Source organism: Pholis gunnellus (assembly GCF_910591455.1).
Source record: "Pholis gunnellus genome assembly, chromosome: 12".
Taxonomy (NCBI): Eukaryota; Metazoa; Chordata; class Actinopteri; order Perciformes; family Pholidae; genus Pholis; species Pholis gunnellus.
The window spans coordinates 20,414,392-20,434,880 of record NC_136539.1 but is presented as its reverse complement, the minus strand read 5'-3'; the positions used below and the strand labels follow the sequence as shown (position 1 = coordinate 20,434,880).

The following is a 20,489-nucleotide window of genomic DNA, read 5'->3' as shown; positions in this document are numbered from 1 at the left end:
ATGCTTTGATGCTAATACTTTTGGACTTTTATTTCAGTAAAACTTTGACTTGTACATTCTTTGCATTGTAGTATTGCTACAAAGATCTGAATACTTCTTCAACCAGTGGTTTTGTATGTTGTAGTTGTACTTTCCCCTTTCTGGACCACCACAAAGTATTCCGCCTTGTATACATCAGTATATCATTGTGGTACTACATAAAAGTATACAGCAACAGACCTCCTGAAGATGGGACAATCAGATAGTGCGCGCACATCTGGCTCACTCGGTGCGTACAGTATGACGTCAACACGGTGTGCCAGCACGCATGCGCGGATCAACCAGGAAGAGCAATAGTGCAGCTATGTCTAGGAAGAAAGAGGAATAACAAGTAAGTAGCACCTACGACTGGTTTCTTTTTCACATTATTGACGATATTGACGTTATTGACGATTTTCCTCAGAAAAATACACGAAAGAACGTTTAAAAGAAAACGCGTGTTGCTTTTCTTGAAGGTGTTTGTTTCCAGAAACACGACGGTTGTTGTGAAGAGGATGCTAGCTCTTCACACGTATTGGTTCAGTTCAATGTGTGAGCAAGACTCACTTACGTCGCTGGCTTGCAATTATTTTGTATTATACCTTTAAATACCCAACGCAACTTCTCAGAGCCCAGGTCGACGTGTTCAAACGTGTTTGTTTTGTCTGACTAACAGTCCAAACTCCAGAATATATTGAATCAACGATGCAGAAAAACCTTGGACTGGAAATAGTTTTTTAAGTGTCTAAATAGTCTGGCCTTGCCATCTTCCTCTTCAGCTGGGAGCAGTTGAGCTTTGTGTGTACAGTAACTGTATTAAATATAATGCAGACCTTAACAAAGGGCTCTGCTGTAACTGATGTGTTGCTGCTGTTGTTCATGGCTGATCCTCCATCAGAAGATGGTTCCTAAAAGCCCAGACGGAGTCAGACCAGACCAGAACAGAGCAGCAGCACATAGAGTTTATAAAGTTGAATTAACACTGTTTCATCTGCACATTATAAGCTTCATGGAGGGATGATTTATAGCAGGGCTGCTGTACCAAATAAACTGGTAACTGAGTGTAATCTGTGGTGTTTTCTGATGGATAGAGAGGAAGAGTCAGTAATAGTCCCTGATTAAACAGCTTATAAACCTATATCCATCCCATTTTTCTATTGTAATGAGGATTCTGAAACTAAGACTACCAAGATACCGGGCACCAGTTTGATACGAGCACTGTGTGTCTCTGTGTTTGTGTTTGAACAGGTTTGACTGCATTCAGATCCGGTCCGAGCCATGGTGCGCTGCCAATCCTGCACCAGGCTGTGCTCCCGCTCCTCGGCCTACACTCTGGCCCTCGGCCTGGGCTTCGTAACTCTGGGGACCGGTCGCATCCTGCTGCTCAAATTCTCTGCCAATGCCGGTGACCGACGGACGTTACTCTTTGTTTTCCCACAGAGATGTGATGTCACTGTGTGGCGTGATACGCTTGTCTTCTAGCCAGCACGCGCTTGAATAGCATGTTATGAAACGGTTTTAATGTGTTTTAATGTGACATTTGTTGACGGTCTCTCTTTGTTTGTGGTCAATTTGCAGAGAGCAAGTATGACTTCCTCCCTGCATCCGTCAATCTACTTGCTGAGTTACTCAAACTGCTCTTCTGTCTGGCCATGTCAGTTAGGGTCATAGTCAAAGGTACACATTAAAGTCCCAGCTGTGTGTGTGTGTGTGTGTGTGTGTGTGGGTGTGTGATGGTATATTCATTTGCTCTTTTTCTCTGTCTCTTCAGAGGGTCGATCATGCAGAGATCTTGGCTTTTCCTCCAGCTCCTCCTTCCTCAATTCCCTGAAGTGGGCTGTCCCTGCTTTCCTCTACTTCCTAGACAACCTCATCATCTTCTATGTGATGACTTACCTGCAGCCTGTTAGTTAACACTTCAATATCTATTCACATGACCACTACCTGAGGGAAACATTGTGTGTGTGTGTTGGCTTTACATCCGGGCTTCTGGAGACAATTCTGGTGCATTAATTCCAGTTATTTAATCATCATTAACATGCAAACCACAGCTTATTGGTAACTCTTTGCAAACCTCTTTTAACTTCTGTGATATAACATAATCTCAATGTAGATTTAACCCTTTCATATCACACCAGCTTTTCCTAAATGTCCTGTACAAAGACTTGGTGTTTGGTTATTACGTTTGGCTATCACTCTGCTGTTTTGTCTCTAAACCAGCTGTTCCTCCTCTTGTCCCCAGGCCATGGCAGTGTTGTTCTCCAACTTTGTCATCCTGACCACGGCTGTACTCTTCAGACTTGTTCTGAAGTAAGTGGCTCAATTGACCACCCTGTAATGTTTTGTTCTTCAGTATGATAGTGTGTATGTTTGACTGATGAGAGGGCATCAGCTGATACATTCCCTGTTGAAATGCGGTTGTTTTGTCAATCCCCCCCCCCCCTTTTTCTTCAGGCTTGTTTAGAAGATACTTCTTCTATTTAACCAAATATTTAAAAGGAAAAATAGCTGCTGAAAATGTTCTTTCAGTAGCTTAAAAGTTAAATGTATACACAGTAGAACAATGTCAATGAATGCATTGTAACATTTTATTGAGACACAAATGACTCATTGCGTGCATCATATTGTACACATCACAATGTAATTCTACATATTTGATACTTTTGGAAAGATCTTGACACTAAACACAGCTTCTTGTCAACCACAAATGAAACTAAAGTTTTAGTTTCTCACCTTTTCCTTTAGGAGGCGCCTGTCCTGGGTTCAGTGGGCATCGTTATTTATCCTCTTCCTGTCCATTGTTTCTTTGACGACGGGATCAGGGAGCAGCCAAAACTCCATCGCTCTGCCGGGTCTCCACTCAAACCCGCTCTCCACCCCCTCCAACTCCTGCCTTCTCTACACACAGCTGCTGGAGCAGATGAGGAACAGCAGGTCAACTTTCTTTGTTGTCGTGACCTGGTGCCAACATCAGTATTCATAATTCAATGAGAGTTAATGTCTGGCTCTATGATGTTTTGATTCCCCTTGTTCACATCTGTTCTCCCCCCCACAGTGCCAGTAAATCGTGGGTGTCGTCCCTGCCCGGGCAGGCCTGGAGGGACAGCGTGGTGGAGAAGCTTCGCTCTCTGGGTGTGGGTCACATCCTGCTCCTCCTCCAGTGCTTCATCTCCGCCATGGCCAACATCTACAATGAGAAGATCCTCAAAGAAGGAGACCAGCTCACTGAGAGCATCTTCATCCAGAACAGTAAACTGTGAGAAGCGACATTATGTAGAACACAATAAGGCAGAAGACGCATAGTTAGATTCAGTGCTCAAGTCCTTTGCTTCATGGTTTTGCAGGTATGCCTTTGGTGTGGTGTTCAATGGTCTGACTCTTGGGCTCGGCAGTGAGGCACGAGGCCTCACCGAGCACTGTGGCCTCCTCCATGGACATAATGTCTACTCCCTGTGTCTGGTGCTGGTCACTGGTGAGTGAACAAAGGCTCAGTAACACGTCCTCGTGCCTAATAACTCACTCTTCTGATATGTTTTCTGATCTGATGGCCCCTGTGGTCCGTTTAGTCAATAATCAGTGTGCTGGAAGGTGGGTCTTTTTTTTTTTCTTTAAACCTTTGGACATCTAACTCTCAGCCAGTAAAAGATAAACGCATGTGCCTAATCATGATTAGGAATATTGAAAAATTGTGTTTATCGTCCCAATAAACCAACTTTGATGGCTGTTAGGAGAGAGAGAGCACAAACCCTCGTCTCCATAGTTCTGACGCTTTCCAGCAACGTCAGACTGTTTGCAGTGATGTAACAAAATCACGCTACATCGTTTTGAGCAAATGACCAATGCTGTTGTTTATGTTTGTAAGAACAGTGACTAGAAAACTGTCTCCAAATAAAAGCTGCGGAGTTGTTCAAATCCCTGAACATCATTATGGCTTACTAAGTTGTCTAGGAGTATACACTGAGATAAGATACTTAAAGTGCACATCTGAAAAGCTCTCACTCTTCCCTGTGTTCTCCTCAGCTGCCCTGGGTTTATCTGTGGCCTTCATCTTAAAATTCAGAGACAACATGTTCCACGTGTTGACGGGCCAGATCACCACTGTTCTGGTTACCGCCTTCTCCCTCTTCCTCTTCGACTTCCGCCCCTCGCTGGAGTTCTTCCTCCAGGCTCCCACGGTCCTGCTGGCCATCTTTATCTACAACGCCAGCCGGCCCAAGGACTTGGAATACAGCCTGCAGCAGGAAAAACTGCGGGTCATCAACGGAGAGGTGTTTGAGAGGTCCAGAGGGGTAGGCAGCACGCCGCTTAAAACACACAAATCTTCACTTGTCACGTGCACGCGCTTTTTCACCTCACCCACATGTAAAAGCCCCTTCCTCTCCTCCCACGCACATACCGAGCTCTCTGTAGGAAAGTTGGCTCTCATTTCCCCATAATGTGATTTCGTCAGTGCAGGAGGAAACCTGATTCCCTGCTATGTAAACAGCATTCAGACTCACGCTGGTGCATTACCTCACGTAATCTCATTAGGTCATTGTAGTCTATTGGATTTTGAAAGAGGAAGCTATTAAACAGAACCGATCTCTATGGGGGCCTCATGAGGACACTGTCCTGGGGTTAGCGGGACTTTTGAGGAAATTCACTTAAAAAGTTAACGTTGGGTGATGATTCTAAGATGTCTTGTCTGCAGGTTTGTCCACCGCTCCGCATGCATTCTACATTTTCTCTGTGTTTTTCTGTCGCAGGACGGCGAGGAGCTGGAGCTCCTGACAAAGACCAACACAGACAGTGAATCCGAGGAAGAGTCTTTGTAGTGCCGGCTCTCTTACAAGACGGAAGGTTTTCTTCTTCTTCACTGCTGCTGATACGAAGCTGCAGTACGGACTCATCCTCACGGACGCCGACTCCATCTGTCAAAGCATTTATTTGAATGACTGTCTGCAGGTAAACAATGGATTGTGTGATGAACTCTTGGATAAATAAGACTATTGTGTATATTTTGAAAATGTGCCTGTCTATTTAGGAGTGCTGTTGTGTTGACATAGTCGAAGAAACGCCAGTAATACATCAGCGTATGTGCCGGTGAACAATCCTCACTTTGGGATCATTAAGGCCTTCTGTTACGGATAGTTGATGTCTTCTAATGATTCCTGTTGTATTTGGTGATGGACGGGTTTAACGACCAGCAGCCGTACTTCACACAGTTTTATGATTGTATAAGGCTTTATGCTTGTTTTCGGCGTCGTTGGCAATCTATGGTCAATATTTAAACAATGTGAAAAACCGCAGCACCGCATTCCAGCACAAAATCACAAACTATAACTCCAGACACACATTACCAGACAGCAGGACTGATGTTTCCACTACAGTGTACAGGGCTTTCTATTGTTCTGCTCACTCAGTGTATTGTCTTAAACATGAACCAGAGCTGTGAGCATTTACAGAATTCACAAGTTTGGATGCCTGAATTTCTGAAAGCACAACAAAGTGGCTCTTGGTTCTCTTAATTGGCCTTGAACACTTGACCTTTTTTTTGGTCATATGGTAGAATATTGATGTAGTTCAACTGTGAAATGCCATGAAATATATTTTAAGATTTCTCTTGTGCCATAAAACTGCTTTAATTTTGTGATGACAATTAAAATGTGTCGTGTGTTGAAAAAGGACGAGGACAAAGGTGAAGTCATATTGGGGAAACAGGGTGCAGGGAAGCGGAGGATGAAAAGAATGTGGATGAAAATAGACCTACTGAAGGGTTGAAGAGGTTAAAAGCCTTTTTAAAAAATATATTTGTCATTCTTCTGTATTACAGCGCATGTTTTTTAATATAGAATCGGGTTGTACTTTATGTACTACAGTCAAATGTTCCCTTTCATCGTCTCAGTAGGCCACTAGGAGGAGATGTAGCTTTAAGAATCCTTGTAATGCAGAAGTCTACACTGAAACTTTGAGCATTGACGGTACTGTCCAGCAAGCCATCCAAAGACCATCACTGGTAGTAAACAAATGTTTATTTGTCATATAGCACAATCGAGTATAAATAAGAACATTGTATAGCAACAGAAACTTTACAAAAGAGAAATAATGTGACAGCTTCTTTTCATAAAATAATCGATAACTGCACCTCAAATGCAATAGATGTCCAATAAATACATATATGTCTTATTTTAGCCCATTATCTACAAAATAAAAAGCTGTGTCCTGATAAAATGTAAATTTGACTTGAGACAGATAATATAATAACGTGCAAAACGCTTGTTTGAAGTCAGAAATGAAAAATCCCAAAAAAACAAAAACTACGCCCACAACAGATCTCTGAACCTCCAGGCTCATTTACACATTTATTGACGAGCCGACTCTGATCAAAGCCTCTTGCAAATTACATTTCCTTTCAGCAGACTATGCTATAAGTATCAAAGAGCTGGATAGGTGAAAGCAACCGTTTTGAGGCTTTCACTAAGTGCTACAAAACATTCAAGGACGTCACTCCGTCTGAGCCGACTGCCTGGTGGAGGATGGGAGGGAAAGATTAAAAAAAAAGTTATGGGTGAAAGGAAGAGGGCCGACAGTGCCGAGCGCCAGCTGCAAGGCAGAGGGAGGGGTTAGTAACCGTAGCCCTGGTGGTATCCGTCCTGATAACCGTGCTGATGGTAGCCATATCCACCGTACTCGTCCTCGGGGCAGCGCATACCCAGTGACTGCTGGATGGCCATCTCCTGCCGGCGTAGCTGCATAGAGTCTATAAGGTCATAGATGATGGCCATGGACCACATGGGTGAAGGGTACCAGGACTTCACGTTGCCGTCCTTCCCCACCAGCAGCATGGAGAAGTATTCTTGGCTGATCTGGAAGTAGTTCCTTATGTCCTTCACCAGGTTGGCTGACAGCCCTTCACGCTCCACAGTAGCACTCCCTGGATGGAGCAGAGATTCAGCTTAGGAAAGATGTATTCAACACAGATATCTTATGTTTTACAGAGGACACAGTGCAGCCATGTTTTTCCTTTGCAGGCTTGTTTGATATTTACTGTATCTCCAATTGCTGAGCTCAAATGCCAAAAGCAGAAATCCGAACCTGCTGGCTCTAGTTTTGCACAAGCTTGACTCTCATTTCTTTTTTCCCTGTAAAGTTTGTTTGTTCACGAGATTTGTTCTCTTGAGCAACAAATACCAGGTTATATGAAATGAAAGACATACTTCCTGTTTTGAGTCTCCTGCTACGGCAGGAACACACATGGATATACAGCTGTGAGGTCGTATGGAGAGCGTGTTTGTAAATAACAACCTTTGAGGTTCCTCTGGGGACATGGTGAAATAGTTAAGTGGACTGTTAAACTTAGTCTCTTAACCATTTTATGGTATTACTGATGAGAAGTGGGATACTGAAACACTGGCCTGTGCTTGTGGATGGACATGGATTCTAGAACAGACTGTATATCAGAAGTGAACAAAGTCACCCTGACGTCACCCTTTGGTTTGTGGACGGACGTTCTGAAGCCTGGAGTTCGGCATTTTGGCCGTTGTCATCTTGTTTTTTTTGTAACCACAGATGACATGAGAGGGTAGAGCTAAGCACAACCGAACACTGAATAAGACATTTTTAGGCGACCAAAAAACGTTACAAGTAACTTTCACAAACTGGAAACACGCTATGACAGGGTAAGCAACCTGTCAATAACAGCGTAGCCACGCCCTGAAGCATTCCCTGCTTCCTCGTCTATTTGACTCTGAATGGACGATAATTTACTCGATGAACATCATGCTGTATTGAAGAAGACTTGAAACTAGAGATTGAGACCATAAACTTATGTTTACAATGTTTACTGAGGGAATAAATCAAGAGAGAAGTAGTCATTTTCTCATAGACTTCTATACAACCAGAGGAGTCGCCCCCTGGTGGACATTGGAGAGAATGCAAGTTTAAGGCTCTTCAGCATTGGCTTCACTTTTCAGAACTGAAGTTGCCGCATTGATTCTGGTTTTGCATTTTAGTTTATATGAGAAAGCTCTTACCATTGATAGGATAGAGTTCCAAGACTCCGCCCATATCCAACAGCTCCGTGCCGGTCAACTTCAGAACGGCGATGTGCCTCAGACCTGTGTGAGGCAACGACAACCACATTGACAACACACATCAGAGAGAGGCGAATATGTTGCAGTGAAAGTTAGAGTTTAAACAGGAACATTCTGCCTGTAATATGCTGAACAACTGTTTTGTATCCACCAGTCCTCCTGCTTACACAAGCTGATTTTACTGTGGTTGCCCCTTTATTGAAACCATTCTAAGCATTGGGTTGTAGGTAAAGGGAGGAGAACGTGGTGGTCCGGAAAGTCCTGCCAAAATGCTTTTTCCTCTGAAGCGAGAAAGCCTCACATTAAACACAGGAGAACACAGGCTTTACTTGGTGAGAGCCAAGTGCTGAATACCAGGATCAAACCTCTCAGGCCTCCAGCCCAGTCAGCAGGACGGGCCTTTTGTCTGGGCCAGCGAGGGAGGGAACAGCCCTGGGTGCCATCCCAGCCAAGAGCAACACACGATGGGAAAAAAGTCCTCACAGACCCCGGGGTCTGGGTGTGCTGATAAGCAAGACAAGCTTCACCTGATTCACTCATATGGAAAAACAGTGTGCAGACATACTGACGTCACCAACGGGTATCGCTTTTTATTGCGGTGTATTTTATGAGAGACTTACTGTAAAATGTGGGCCGGCAAGTGCAAAACCATGGTAACGCTGTTCGTTTTGCTCAGAGGCCATCTTTACCATAATAACACTACTTTAGGAGCAACGTTTCGGAGAACTAACGTTAAAAAAAAGAGCTCCTTCTAAGCTAAAAACACACCGATTCTTAGTTTCAGGTGATTTTAAAACATAGTTATGAATATTATATTCCATTTCTGCTAATAATTCCCCCGAAATGTTACACACTCCCTCTGAAAAATCTAGTTAAACTGTGGATATATCTTCCTGAACTGTCGTCATTAGTATCAAATGGCAGATAAGTGCATAAGTCAAAGGCATAAATGTGGCAAATAAATCTATGTTGCTGACTTGAGCATTATGAGAAAGCGCTCGGGAAAGAAGTACGAGCCAGGGAGGAATTGTCAGAAACCTTGAATCCCTATAAACAAGACGGGAACATGAGGCTCGAGCAGGGGAGAAACTCCAGATGACAGCATTTATTTGGTTTTACTGAGAAGTGGAGTTCACTGTGGCCCATTACAAGTTTACATTAATCTTACATAAATCGGTAAAGACACGTCAGGCTGTTGAGATTTGCAAAGTTTAGACAAATGTCTCTTTTTTGAAATATACAGTACAAACATTTACGTCACTGTGGAAAAGTTGACCAACTGGCAAAGCTGAAAAGGCCATCGTCAGGGAAGGAAAAGAGCTCGTTAGCGCCCAAACAGAACAGAACAGCCCTTTGCCAGTTCTGTCATCTGGCGTCCCGTCTGTGCACACGCACAAACACACACAGGTGCTCGTGATACCTGCAGGCTTGCAGTAAACAGAAACATCCCATGTAATCAACTTCTTCATGTGACTAATATTCACATGTATATTCATAAGTGGTCTCACTAATACTTTGGCAGGCAGTGACAGGACACACGCCTGGTTAAAGTTCAGGTGAATGTGTTTTGAATTAGCACAAAGATGATTCAATCTATGATCCCGTCATTAAAGATTTTACATTTCCTTTCCAGGTAGGCAGTTAAAGTTCTTTTTATTTGTTTGCTTCTGGCGGCAGCAACAGGAAATAGATCGGAGCACAGAAAGAGTAGTCAGCATGAGCGGAGCTGCTCCTGCTGAGCACACACAGAAAGGACAGAAAACAACTCCAAAGGAGGAAGTCCTCACAGCAGTGGCCGCACAGAATGAATGTGAACTTTAACGGCATAAAATGGCACCACAGTGTCAAAATAAGAGCGAAACAGACACCACTTTAAAGTAACTTTGAAGGATGAGTTTGTTTAAATTACACAAAAAAAAACCTTTAAGCTCTCGGTGTATTTAGCCATCGTTTCAAATATAATTTGTAGAGGTTTTTCTGAGGCTTGTACTTCCACCCCCTTTCCAGACCTCAGGAAAGTGAGTTAATTGACCGGTCACAGTTAGTTTCGGAGTGAAGTGACAGGTTGATTTCGGGTGACTCACCAAGGTTGCAGGCCTGGCTGGTCAGGGCGTAGAGCTGCTGCTGATAGGCCCACTCCTCGTCGTTGGGGGCGGAGATGATGAACAGCCGACGTCTCCAGCGGAACCTGCAATCACAGAAAGTTTCCGCCTGGGATTTAAGTGGCACGTTGGTGCAGCAGTGAAAGGCTCTGTGCAAATGCAAAAGGAGTTTGTGCTCACACACCAACGTGTTGCCATACTATTACTGCCAGAGAGTGACAACCCTGAATTATGGTCAAAAACCTGCCAGATCTCGGCGCTGTGATCTGAAGCCGAAATTCAGGTCTCCATGGAAACAACAGACAGCTTGTCTGCTTTAGGAAAACATGTGACTGCAGTGATTCAGCCTTGAGGTACTTTTAATATCAGTGGCACACACACACAAACCCGGCTGCCGCAATCCGCCAAATGCTGCTTATAAACGCTATAAATTGTGGTCGAGCTGATTATTGAGCAAAACAACAGCTGTTTGATGGAAGCGGAAACAGCCTTTTGGGACCACCCAATAATTCAGCAACACACTTAAACTAAGACAATATCTACGAATTCCAATAAAGACATATCTATTTACAGTATAGCCTCTCAGGTGGTTGGTAGTTGTATTCATGCATTTGAAAAGAAATGCTATATTTGGCCATACTTTTGTATACTTAAAGGGCTTTTTTCCTAAGGTTTTGGGCAAGTAGCAACTAAGTGAAAACTTAGTGCTATAATAGTATACTTCACACTTTGTGGCAAGAGCTTAATGAAATCATCAAACATGAATGCTCCACAAAAGCCCGATCCATCAAGACATGGTTAATTGGGTGTAATGCTTGGGTGTCCATATCTTTTTGGCCATGTGGTGTATTTTAAAACCTTTAGAAAACAACTTTACCTGGAGAGGAAGTTCTCCAGCGATCTGGGCTTGTCCTCTTTCTTGCAGACAACGCCGTCTCTCTTCTGCTGCTCCATCTCTCGGATGCGGGAGGAGAAGGTGTCGACGTAGTTCAATACAGCCTTCATGGCGATGGGAACCTCATAGGATTGCTGACAAAAGAACATTGACACAAAAACCAGTTATACTTGGTTCCAAAATGTGGCGAAGCCGCAGGATAAATGAGTCGATATGCAAAAGACACAAAGCATATGAAAACAATGGTTAACCTGTTTTACAATGAAGTGATGAGGTGAAGTTTTGGAACATGTGGTGCGGTCTTGTCCACATCACAAACATTCTTCAGAACAACTTCTGGGAAGCGGCACAAGGCGAAAACATAACTCAGCCTCCCATTTCATTTATGAAATGCTAAACAACGTCAGCATGAATATTTAACACGCCCGCACGCACACTCTCACACCTTCCTCGGGATATGCTGAATCTTCTGCGCGGCTCCTTCTAACGTTTTCACACCTTTCTCCTCTCGCTCTCTGCCACTTTCTGTCTCACACCAACACCCACATCCATGCACGCTCACAGACTCCCCCGTCTCTGTCTGCAGAGAGGTGAACACTGGCCCCTTTGACGAACCTGTCCAAATACAGCCCGGTAGATTTACCCTGGCATGCACACACACAAACACACACACACAGGTGCGGGGTAAATGTCATGTTGTGTGAATTAAAACAGTGTTTTAGTAAAGGCAGCACGTTGGCAGTACGAGAACGGGTTCAACCATCTTCAAAGTCGAAAAGAGAGGATGAAAGAAGGGTGGTGAACCTGTAAACATAGAGTGGAGACCAACAGCTGTGCCACAACGAGTAAGAAAGTACTCTAACTTTAGAGGGAATGTTTAGATTTTTTAAATATCATGCTTCTCAATCTGTCCCCATTCAAGGTACGGATACCTCAAAGGATGTGGCTCTTAAAGGTCCCGCAGAGGAAATGAAGGCTGTGGGAGCATACACCAGTTGTGTTCTCCCAAATTCATTCAAAAGATGGAGGAGCCTTTGAAATCGGACAGACCTCCACATATTCTGTCGAGGACTTTAGAGGATCCAGCCTCTTAAACTGTGACCCATGAGTATAGAGCGAGGTCTTGCCTTGACTCTCATGTCGGCGTCGGTGAGGACCATGTAGAAGTCGTCGTGGGTCATGCCAAACTCATTCCTCAGCTCTGTGATCAGATCCTGGTTCACCAAGTCCTCCTGACGAAGACCCTTCATGGGCTTGTCATGTTCTGGAGAAAAAAAAAGGGACAGCAGTGGAGACGGTAAGACAGCTTATGTTTGTTAATTCACACTATTGTATGTGAAGGTCCACAGCGACGCTGGTGATGTTTTCAACCCTGTGAGTCTGGTTGTGTGAGCTGGTTGTGTCTGTGGACAAATTTTGTCATAAAAAATGTATAACTTACAGATACGTAGTATTTAGTAAAGTTTGAAGATAGGTGTAGTCCGAGCAAGGGGGTAGGGTGTAGGAAATGGGCAAGGGGCCATTGTCCCCCTAACTTTACGCCTCAGGTCCAACTTTGCTTCGTGTATCGTGTGATCTCAATCCAAAATGGTCTCTAGTTTTCAATGTTTCTTGTGTAGAAGAGACTTGTGATATGCAGCATACTCACTAAAACCAGTGAAACCTATAAACATAAGAATATATAAGATGTATAAACGTCTGACGTTTTGTCACATCTGATGAATAAAATCTCTGACACAAACGTAAGAAAGTCACATAACTGTCGGACTTCTGACTGGAAAATGTAAGTATAATTGTGATGATACGTTTTCCCAGTAAATAAACCATAACATAACACAAACACAATGTGAGTGTGCAGCTCTGAGACATTAGGAGTACAATTTATTTCTCATTGCTTAAACTCAAAACGAGTTTCCTTTGAAAAATGAATCAGGGACAAGAGCAGCTGTTATTGTCTGAAATCTGCTGTAGCTGGCGTTTGTTTAGACAGAAGCAAAAGCCTTGAATCACCGCTCCCTCCATGCACATGTGCACAACACACAGAGACCGCAGAATGGTGTTTTTTGGTGGCTGGTTCACCCACTCTGTGCCATATAACGTGTTTGAGCAATCAAGTCATGAAATCCCCAGCACATGCTACAGACAGCAGACACAGACTGTACACACAGAAAAACACACAACAAACAAACTCACATCACATGCTGTCGACCAACCAACCAAATTAAAACTCAAACCCTATGAGGTCACCTCAAACTGAGGGAGGGGCAACACTGAAAGAGCCACTTGTTTGTATACAGTACATCCTCACACACACACACACACACACACACACACACACACACACACACACACTGACCCTCTGGCAGGTATGTACGTGGAACAAAAGTGTAACCGAGTCCTACCATGGGTGGGGGCGGGTGACGTCACAGCGGTACTTTTTCCAGCATTCCATCTGGGTAAAACCTTGTTGTCATGCGGAGTGACGGACTCATAAAGTTTTACAAAGTGGGTCCTGAAGTTAACACGCACAAACCCCGAGCCTCGAAGTTTGAGACGTGCTCTAAAATGTCTCAAAACACGAGGAGCGGCAGAGCAGAGACGACACAGCGCATTTCTTAGAAACAGCTGGGGTTTTGTTGTTTTGTGTCTCTGAGCTGCTTAACAGAAGGGAGGTTTACAAAAAGCTGTCATAAGTACAATAGATGAGTGTGTGTGTTGGTGTGATGTCATCTCAATTCATACAGGAAGACCCACCCACTCCTATCTCATCACTAAAAATACAATGAAAGTGTAACATTAATATAAAAGTACTGTTACCACTGGATGACATGCACAGAGAACACAGAGGTTAAGATCACAGGACTCAGAAGACAGCTCTGTCTATTATCAGAGAAGTACACAATACTGTGTACAGCAGAGTCTGAATGTTACACTTGGAGCAGAGATCGTGTGGCGTTCGGTAAAAGGAGGACAGGACAGCAGACGCGGCCTCTCCTGGCCTCCCTCTTAGTATCGAGAACATTCACACAATAACAGGATGACAGAATACCTGCTCTGTTTATTTTTGTATTTAGAAGGGGGCGGAGTTGTAGTTTGTGTAAAGTACTATAGTTGGAGACAATAGGAATCTACCAAATTTAGGAGTTCCTAAATGTTATCAGGGTATTCATTCATGTCATTCAAGTCCTATGAAAAAAAAAAGGCTAAATATGCTGCGTATGTCTTGTATACATATTTGATACTTTTTGAGAGTTTCAGTTCAGGATGTGTGAGATCTCTGCAGACTGAGAAGAGGACATCAGGGTAAAAGTAAAGTGCAGTTGAATGCTCACAACATCAACCTACAGCTGTCGTCTCTGTAAGATTAAAACGTGGAAAACAGAGACTTCGGATTCTCATGAACAGTTGTTCCGGGTCGGTGCATGACTCAGAAACCAAGAGGACCAATGACAGCCCAGCGGAGGATGCGATTTGCCCAACCAGGCGGAAGGGTCAGATGAGTTAACACTGGTGAGAGAACTGCCAATCATCTCTTTCTTAACCTTTTTAAGTTTTTTTCTTTTTACTTCCCGTGCCCCGTTGACAGAAGTGAAACTGTGCTGATGATTCTTACCCAGCTGGTAGTGGTCAATTTTCATGGTGGAGTTGGTCAGGGAGCCAAAGATGGTGATGATGGAGACTTTCCTGATGGCCATTTCACACACGGACTCCAGGTACTCGTCCCGCTGCTGAACATACATAGTGTTCTCCTCACCGGGGGATGTAATCAGCTGGAGGAAAGGGGGAGAAGGTTATAGTGTCATGTATATGCAATGAAGAAGAAAAAAAAACGCACCCACCCACCCACGCACGCACGCACACAGTGTGCTGAAGAGGCGATGTTTACATTGAGGATAGGGCATATTTTCCCAGCCTGCCTGCAGCACTGCTGTGATAAGAATCTATACTGGCTGCAAAACAGAGTCACACAGTCTGTTAGCACACAGCTGTGCAGCCGGTCAGATTGCTGCTGCACATACTTTACGTCTGTTCATATTACAAACCACTTCAGTGTGATTGTAAAGCAACGGCACTATAGCAGATAAAAAAGGGGAAACGACGGAATGGTTTGCAGCCCCAAAGCACAGAGGTGTTTATTTGTTGTCCGGTAAAAAAATGATTAATCAACAAGTGATTGCTAATCCAGATGTTTGGCTCTCAAAGCATTCTTTGTTTTTGGAAGTTGGAGTTGCAAAATACTGTAGATCTCCTCCTCCCTCTCCGCAACTCATTTGGGCTAAAAACGAGTCCACAGTGGAAGTAAAGACAAAGTTTTGTCAAGAATTTACGATTGTGATGTTCAATGGTTTCACCAGATATTTCTGTTGGATTGCTGCTTTTAGTAGCTCGTTTACTTGTCTGGCTCACTCTCTCTTATTGTGATCAGACATTTTATGTTAACCACATGTGATTTGGGTGTACTCAAACAAGAATAATTTCTACTACTGATGTAGAGAACTCAATGTACATTAAAGGAATAGTTCGACAATATTTTTGGAAAAGATGTGAATTTGCTTTATTGCTGAGAGTTAGATAAATGAGAAGATTTGATACCACTCTACAGACGGTGATCTAAGCCTTGCGTAAAGCCTGGCTACCCTGGCCTAGCTCTGTCTTCAGAATAGTTTCCCATGGTTTCCAGGTTTTATGCTAAGCTAAGCTAAGGTTGCTGGCTTTTTAGCCTTATATTGAACAGACAGAATTGCGAATGGTTTCCATCTATCTTCACATCTAACTGTCGGGGAAAGAGTTGATCAGCGTATTTCCCAAAGTGTCGAACTATTCCTTTAAAAACTGGTACGTGTATGTACAGGGAGTTGGTTGACCAGTGCAGTTTAACAATGGTGATGTATCTGTGTGCTGATATTATGAAAGCACTGGAGATATGCCAGATGAGAGTGAGCCTCGCATGAACTGTGAGTTATGTCTCGCTCTCACCAGCAGCCGCCTCCTGTTTTCAAAGTAGTCTAGGAAGGAGGCCAGAGATCCCTTTGGAGGGGGCGTTGGCTTCTTAGTGGGCTTGGGGTAGTCCTCTTTCTCTGGGTACTTAGACGGCTTCTTTCCATTTTTCTTGCCTCCGACCTTCCCTGCCTTTCCTCCTCTCCTCTCTGCTTTCTTGGCAGCCTTGTCATTCTTTTTCTTCTTCTTGTCGTGCTTTTCGTGCTTGCCCTTGACCTTCTTGGTGGGACTGATGTCGGTGAAGGCTTCTGTCTCCTCCGGATCACTGACGGTTGGCTTGCCCGCTTCATACCTGTCCTCGTACTCATTCGTCAACACCTGCACGGATAAATATATGTTGTTATTTGAGTAATAAGAGTTATTGTCCACTTTCTTTGTTGAATAATACGTAATAATTGATTAATTATTTGGCCTATATCCAGTTCACAAGAATGTTTCAAGACCCAGTGTCTCACACACGTCTCATAAACTCTTTCACTTATTTACACGATTATCTATATATCAAAGCTGAAAATATGAAGACAAGTCGGCATAAAAAACCCCAAAGTGACATTTTAGTAGCAAAGACGTTTGGAGTTTTAAAAGGATTCAACATGATGACCATTGTGCTTATTTTAGCTCACCTTTCTAATCATACACATCCCCAAAGCTATTCTTCAGTCGTGGTGCTTTCCACAAGTTATTAGTAGGCCTCAATAATATACCGGATGAACACCACACACTTTTACCTCACCTTCTGTCCCCCGTTCTTCCTCTTGGTGGGTTTGATCTTGGAGGGTTTATGTGTGGCAGGTACCAGTTTGCGGCTGTGTGGATCTCTGTTGTCCTTGTCGGTGCGGTTCTCTCCCGCCGGGGTGGTTTTAGCCGGGTACCTCTCCCTCTCTCTGCGGTTGTAGTAGTGAGGATCAGCTGTTGTTCTGGGGGCTGGGAGCCACAGGGCTGTGGTTTGGGCTCTGGTGGGTCTCTGGGTGGTGGTGGGTCGTTTTGTGGTGGTTCTTCTGGTGGTGGTAGTGGTTGTTGTTGCTTTGGTTGTGGTAGTAGTAGTGGTGGGCCGGGTCGTGGTTGTGGTGGTGGTTGGCGTGGTTGGCCGGGTCGTGGTTGTGGTGGTGGTTGGCCGTGTAGTTGTTGTGGTGGTGGTGGCAGCTGTGGTTGTTGTTGTGGGCTTTCTTGGGATCTTCTTCCCTGGTTTTCTTCCTACTGGTGCCTCTATGGGTCCACACACAGAAAGGAAGACAATAGATAGAAAGGTTTTCCTCCGTTATTTTCCTATTTTGTGAGCAAGTACCTTGAGAAAGTAGATTGCTTCAACACACTTTCATTTCTTCAATCAACTCAAATTGCATTCTAGTGTGAATATTTCCAATCACTGACTTCAATGATTTAAATACTCAAGTATTGCTCGATGACATGCTTAGTCAGTGTGGACTTAAAGACCCAGTTTGTAGGATTTGGCAGCATATAGTGGTAAGGTTGCACCCACATTCCACAAAAAAAGATTTTCTCACTTCTCCTCGAGTAATATCTAGCAATGCAGAGGTTGCGCAAACACTTTCAACAGCAAACTTTCTTTCCAGGAACAACATCCCCCTAACTCTGGTCAATCTACAAAAAACAGTGGAAACAGTTTTCTTCTGATGAAATAGACAGAGAACAGTTGTTCTGTGGATTATGCTGAGTGTTAAGGAAACACTGGAAACATATTTTATAAATGTGCGTTGTCTTTGCTGTGGGAACCACAAATAAGAGAAGATGTACCGCTATTTTATGCATTGTATGCTGAAGTCAAAATTTGGTATGAAACCCAAATCTGCTTGGACAGATACCTCGAGAGAGAACATTATATATATACATATATTTTTTTTTTTGTTGTCATTTGTGTGAACTGACCCTTTAAGTAGATTGCAATTAATGATGACAAAAACTGTGACTCAAATCAAATTCAACCCCCTCTCACCTGCGAGTGTGCCCTCTTCCACTTGGCCCTCCACACCTGCTGCTTTACACTTCTGGACGAAGCCCTTCTGTCTGAGCTTCTCCAGCTTCCTCATGGGCGACTGGTCGATCACCTCGTACATGGCCTCCAGCCTCACAGGGTACGGGTACCTCTCCTCCACCTGCAGGGTCTTCTTCAGCAGCACCATCCCAAACTTACCTGCGGGGCAACACAGCACTCATCAGATGTGGATACAAACAGTTTCAGCTATTCTGTCAGGAGCAGAGTGTGATGCTGCTCCATGTAAACTCAGCTTGGTTGGTTCATGGCTGTAGAGAAAGTTGCTTTGAAGAAAGAGAAATTACAACAAATATTAACAGTCACATCACCTCCTTCGGGACCTGCACTCATTCCTCACCTTTCTCCAATTTGAGGAAGCTCATGAGTCTGGGGATGAGTGCTGTGTCCAGCGGCTCCTCCATCACCTTCCCCTCCGTGGTGATCCTCCTCACCTTGCCACCCATCTCTCCCTCCTGATGGAACATGACAACCTGGTGGACATGTCGCTCAGCGAGCTCGCAGTACACATCTGATTTCAGGAGAGACATCATCAGCCGGTAGTAGCCGTCTGAATCATGCGGCGCCGAGATCACCAGGACGCGGTTCTTCCCTGCGAAGCTGGCCAGCAGGTTTGGTGACCCGGCGCTGTTGGGCATCCGGGTGACCCTGGCTCTCGCTCCTGTGGTGCTCTCATCTTGCAGCATGTTCGGCTGGAGGGGCAAGCCGACCTGTCCGGCCACCCCTCTCCTTGGCCCAAAACTCTGACCTCGTGCTCTCTTGCCCTGCACAGACCCTGTCCTGGTGTAAACCGGAACACCCTGGTCCGCCTGCACATCTTCCTCCTTCCTGGGAGAGTGCACGGAGATTGCGGAACCGAACCCAGGGCGTCTACGTGCGACGAGGCGCTCCTTGTCGGTTGCGCTATGCTGGGCACGTCCCAGTCTGGAGCGTCTGTGTAATTGCACCCGCTTAAATTGAGTCTCTTTGTCGGCCTCACTTGTCAAAGTCAGCAGATAAATCAGAGCTAACGTGAGAACGAAAGCCCCCCGCATTCTGGCGAGATAAAGATCCAGTGGTGGAGCTGCGGTCCTGCTGGCGCGTATTTTAGTGCATTTGAGGTTGTTAATCAATTAATTTCAGATCAAGATACAGATCGGCACATAACAGTCTGCCAGCGATGTGTTTCAGAGCATGTCTTCTGCTGAGGAAATCCACTTCACCGTCTGCTCGGCATGAGACAGAAAAGGCGAGTTAGAGGAGAGTTTGTAGCGCGTAAACAGTTATATCCAGAACTTCATCTCAGCAACACTTCCGTTTACAAGTATAATCCCAGGAGATCCGGAGTTTAAAGCTCATCTGTTATACAAACATCCAAAAACTGTGTAATAATTCCTCAGCCCTCAGAGAAAATGAATGAAAGTCTTTCGGCGAAAAGTTTTGAGACCACTTCACATCTCCAAAAAATACACCCTAATAAGTTAATTTATCCAATTAATCCTCGGGCATTGTGTATGTCCAATAAACTGTGAGACGATCATCTGGGATCAGGAAGGAGGAACCACCGACAAAATGCAAGAAATGCGCACACTGCGCTGAGTCTGCACAGGAAAATGCCTTTGTGCTCTCTCGCAGGTTCTCCTTGGCAAAACTGAGCGTTGGAGGCTTTCCCAGAACTGTTCAAACACAAACCCCAGCCTCCGGACTCTTGGCGACGCAATGGCAGGACCTGCCCCGGGACTGTGGGTTGCCAGTTCAGTCAGCAACACCCATTTCATTAGAAATATAAAGTGTGTGTCCCTCGCGCTGACTGCGATGGTTTTAAAGTTTTCACAAATATTAAGTAGCTGATTAGAAGCACATTTAGAAATATGTGAGAAAGGTTAAACATGTTGTTCCCCTGCTGGTCAGACTGCCGGGAAGTTAGATTTACATAATCAGAATCAGAGTTAAGTTCCTTCTTTATAGACATTAAAGAAACGCCCTTATATCTCTCCATGGGTTTATTCCAAGTGCAGTTTTTTCCTCTTCTTTTTAATTTGGTGTGCAGAAATTGCACAGACACAGATGATTTAGAGGGAAATCCAGTGCTGCTGTATATTTAAACTTAGAGGCTGATCATCCATTTGCTCTTCCTCTACTGTTTATGGTGAGAGAAGGCACAACTTAATGTTGTCTTTACATGTTTAGAGCCAAAATAACATAATTGTAATGACTGGCTTTGCTCTTTTATGGTGCGTTTTTTAGCCCAAATCAGACTCTTTCCTTTTCCTCTAAGAAAGTTCCCCATTTTGGCTTGTAATTAAGGCCTAAGTAAAGAAAAGTACACCACTAGGTCTGAGCCACATCCACTCTCACTGCAAAGACTAAACACTGTACGTACAGTCAATGCTGTCCAGCTGTGAGTTTGTAGA

General features: G+C 44.2%; 2 protein-coding genes across 2 annotated transcripts; one reads left to right on the top strand and one right to left on the bottom strand.

Moving 5' to 3' along the window:
- Nucleotides 1-318: 318 nt before the first annotated feature.
- Nucleotides 319-5,647, top strand: slc35a5 (solute carrier family 35 member A5). The gene is made up of 10 exons (XM_079170905.1): nt 319-370; nt 1,267-1,423; nt 1,597-1,695; nt 1,790-1,923; nt 2,261-2,328; nt 2,764-2,952; nt 3,074-3,274; nt 3,363-3,490; nt 4,039-4,307; nt 4,764-5,647. Exons 2-10 carry the CDS (start codon nt 1,297-1,299, stop codon nt 4,830-4,832), a joined length of 1,284 nt encoding a protein of 427 aa, XP_079027031.1. The 5' UTR covers nt 319-370; nt 1,267-1,296; the 3' UTR covers nt 4,833-5,647.
- Nucleotides 5,648-6,009: 362 nt separating this feature from the next.
- Nucleotides 6,010-19,612, bottom strand: ccdc80 (coiled-coil domain containing 80). Its single transcript, XM_079170850.1, has 10 exons — nt 18,437-19,612; nt 18,040-18,237; nt 16,819-17,291; nt 16,065-16,403; nt 14,701-14,857; nt 12,215-12,351; nt 11,070-11,221; nt 10,175-10,278; nt 8,031-8,114; nt 6,010-6,931 (listed from the first exon to the last, which is right to left on the bottom strand). The coding sequence occupies exons 1-10, from the start codon at nt 19,128-19,130 to the stop codon at nt 6,621-6,623; spliced, it is 2,649 nt and encodes an 882-aa protein (XP_079026976.1). The 5' UTR covers nt 19,131-19,612; the 3' UTR covers nt 6,010-6,620.
- Between the last annotated feature and the right edge of the window lie 877 nt (nt 19,613-20,489).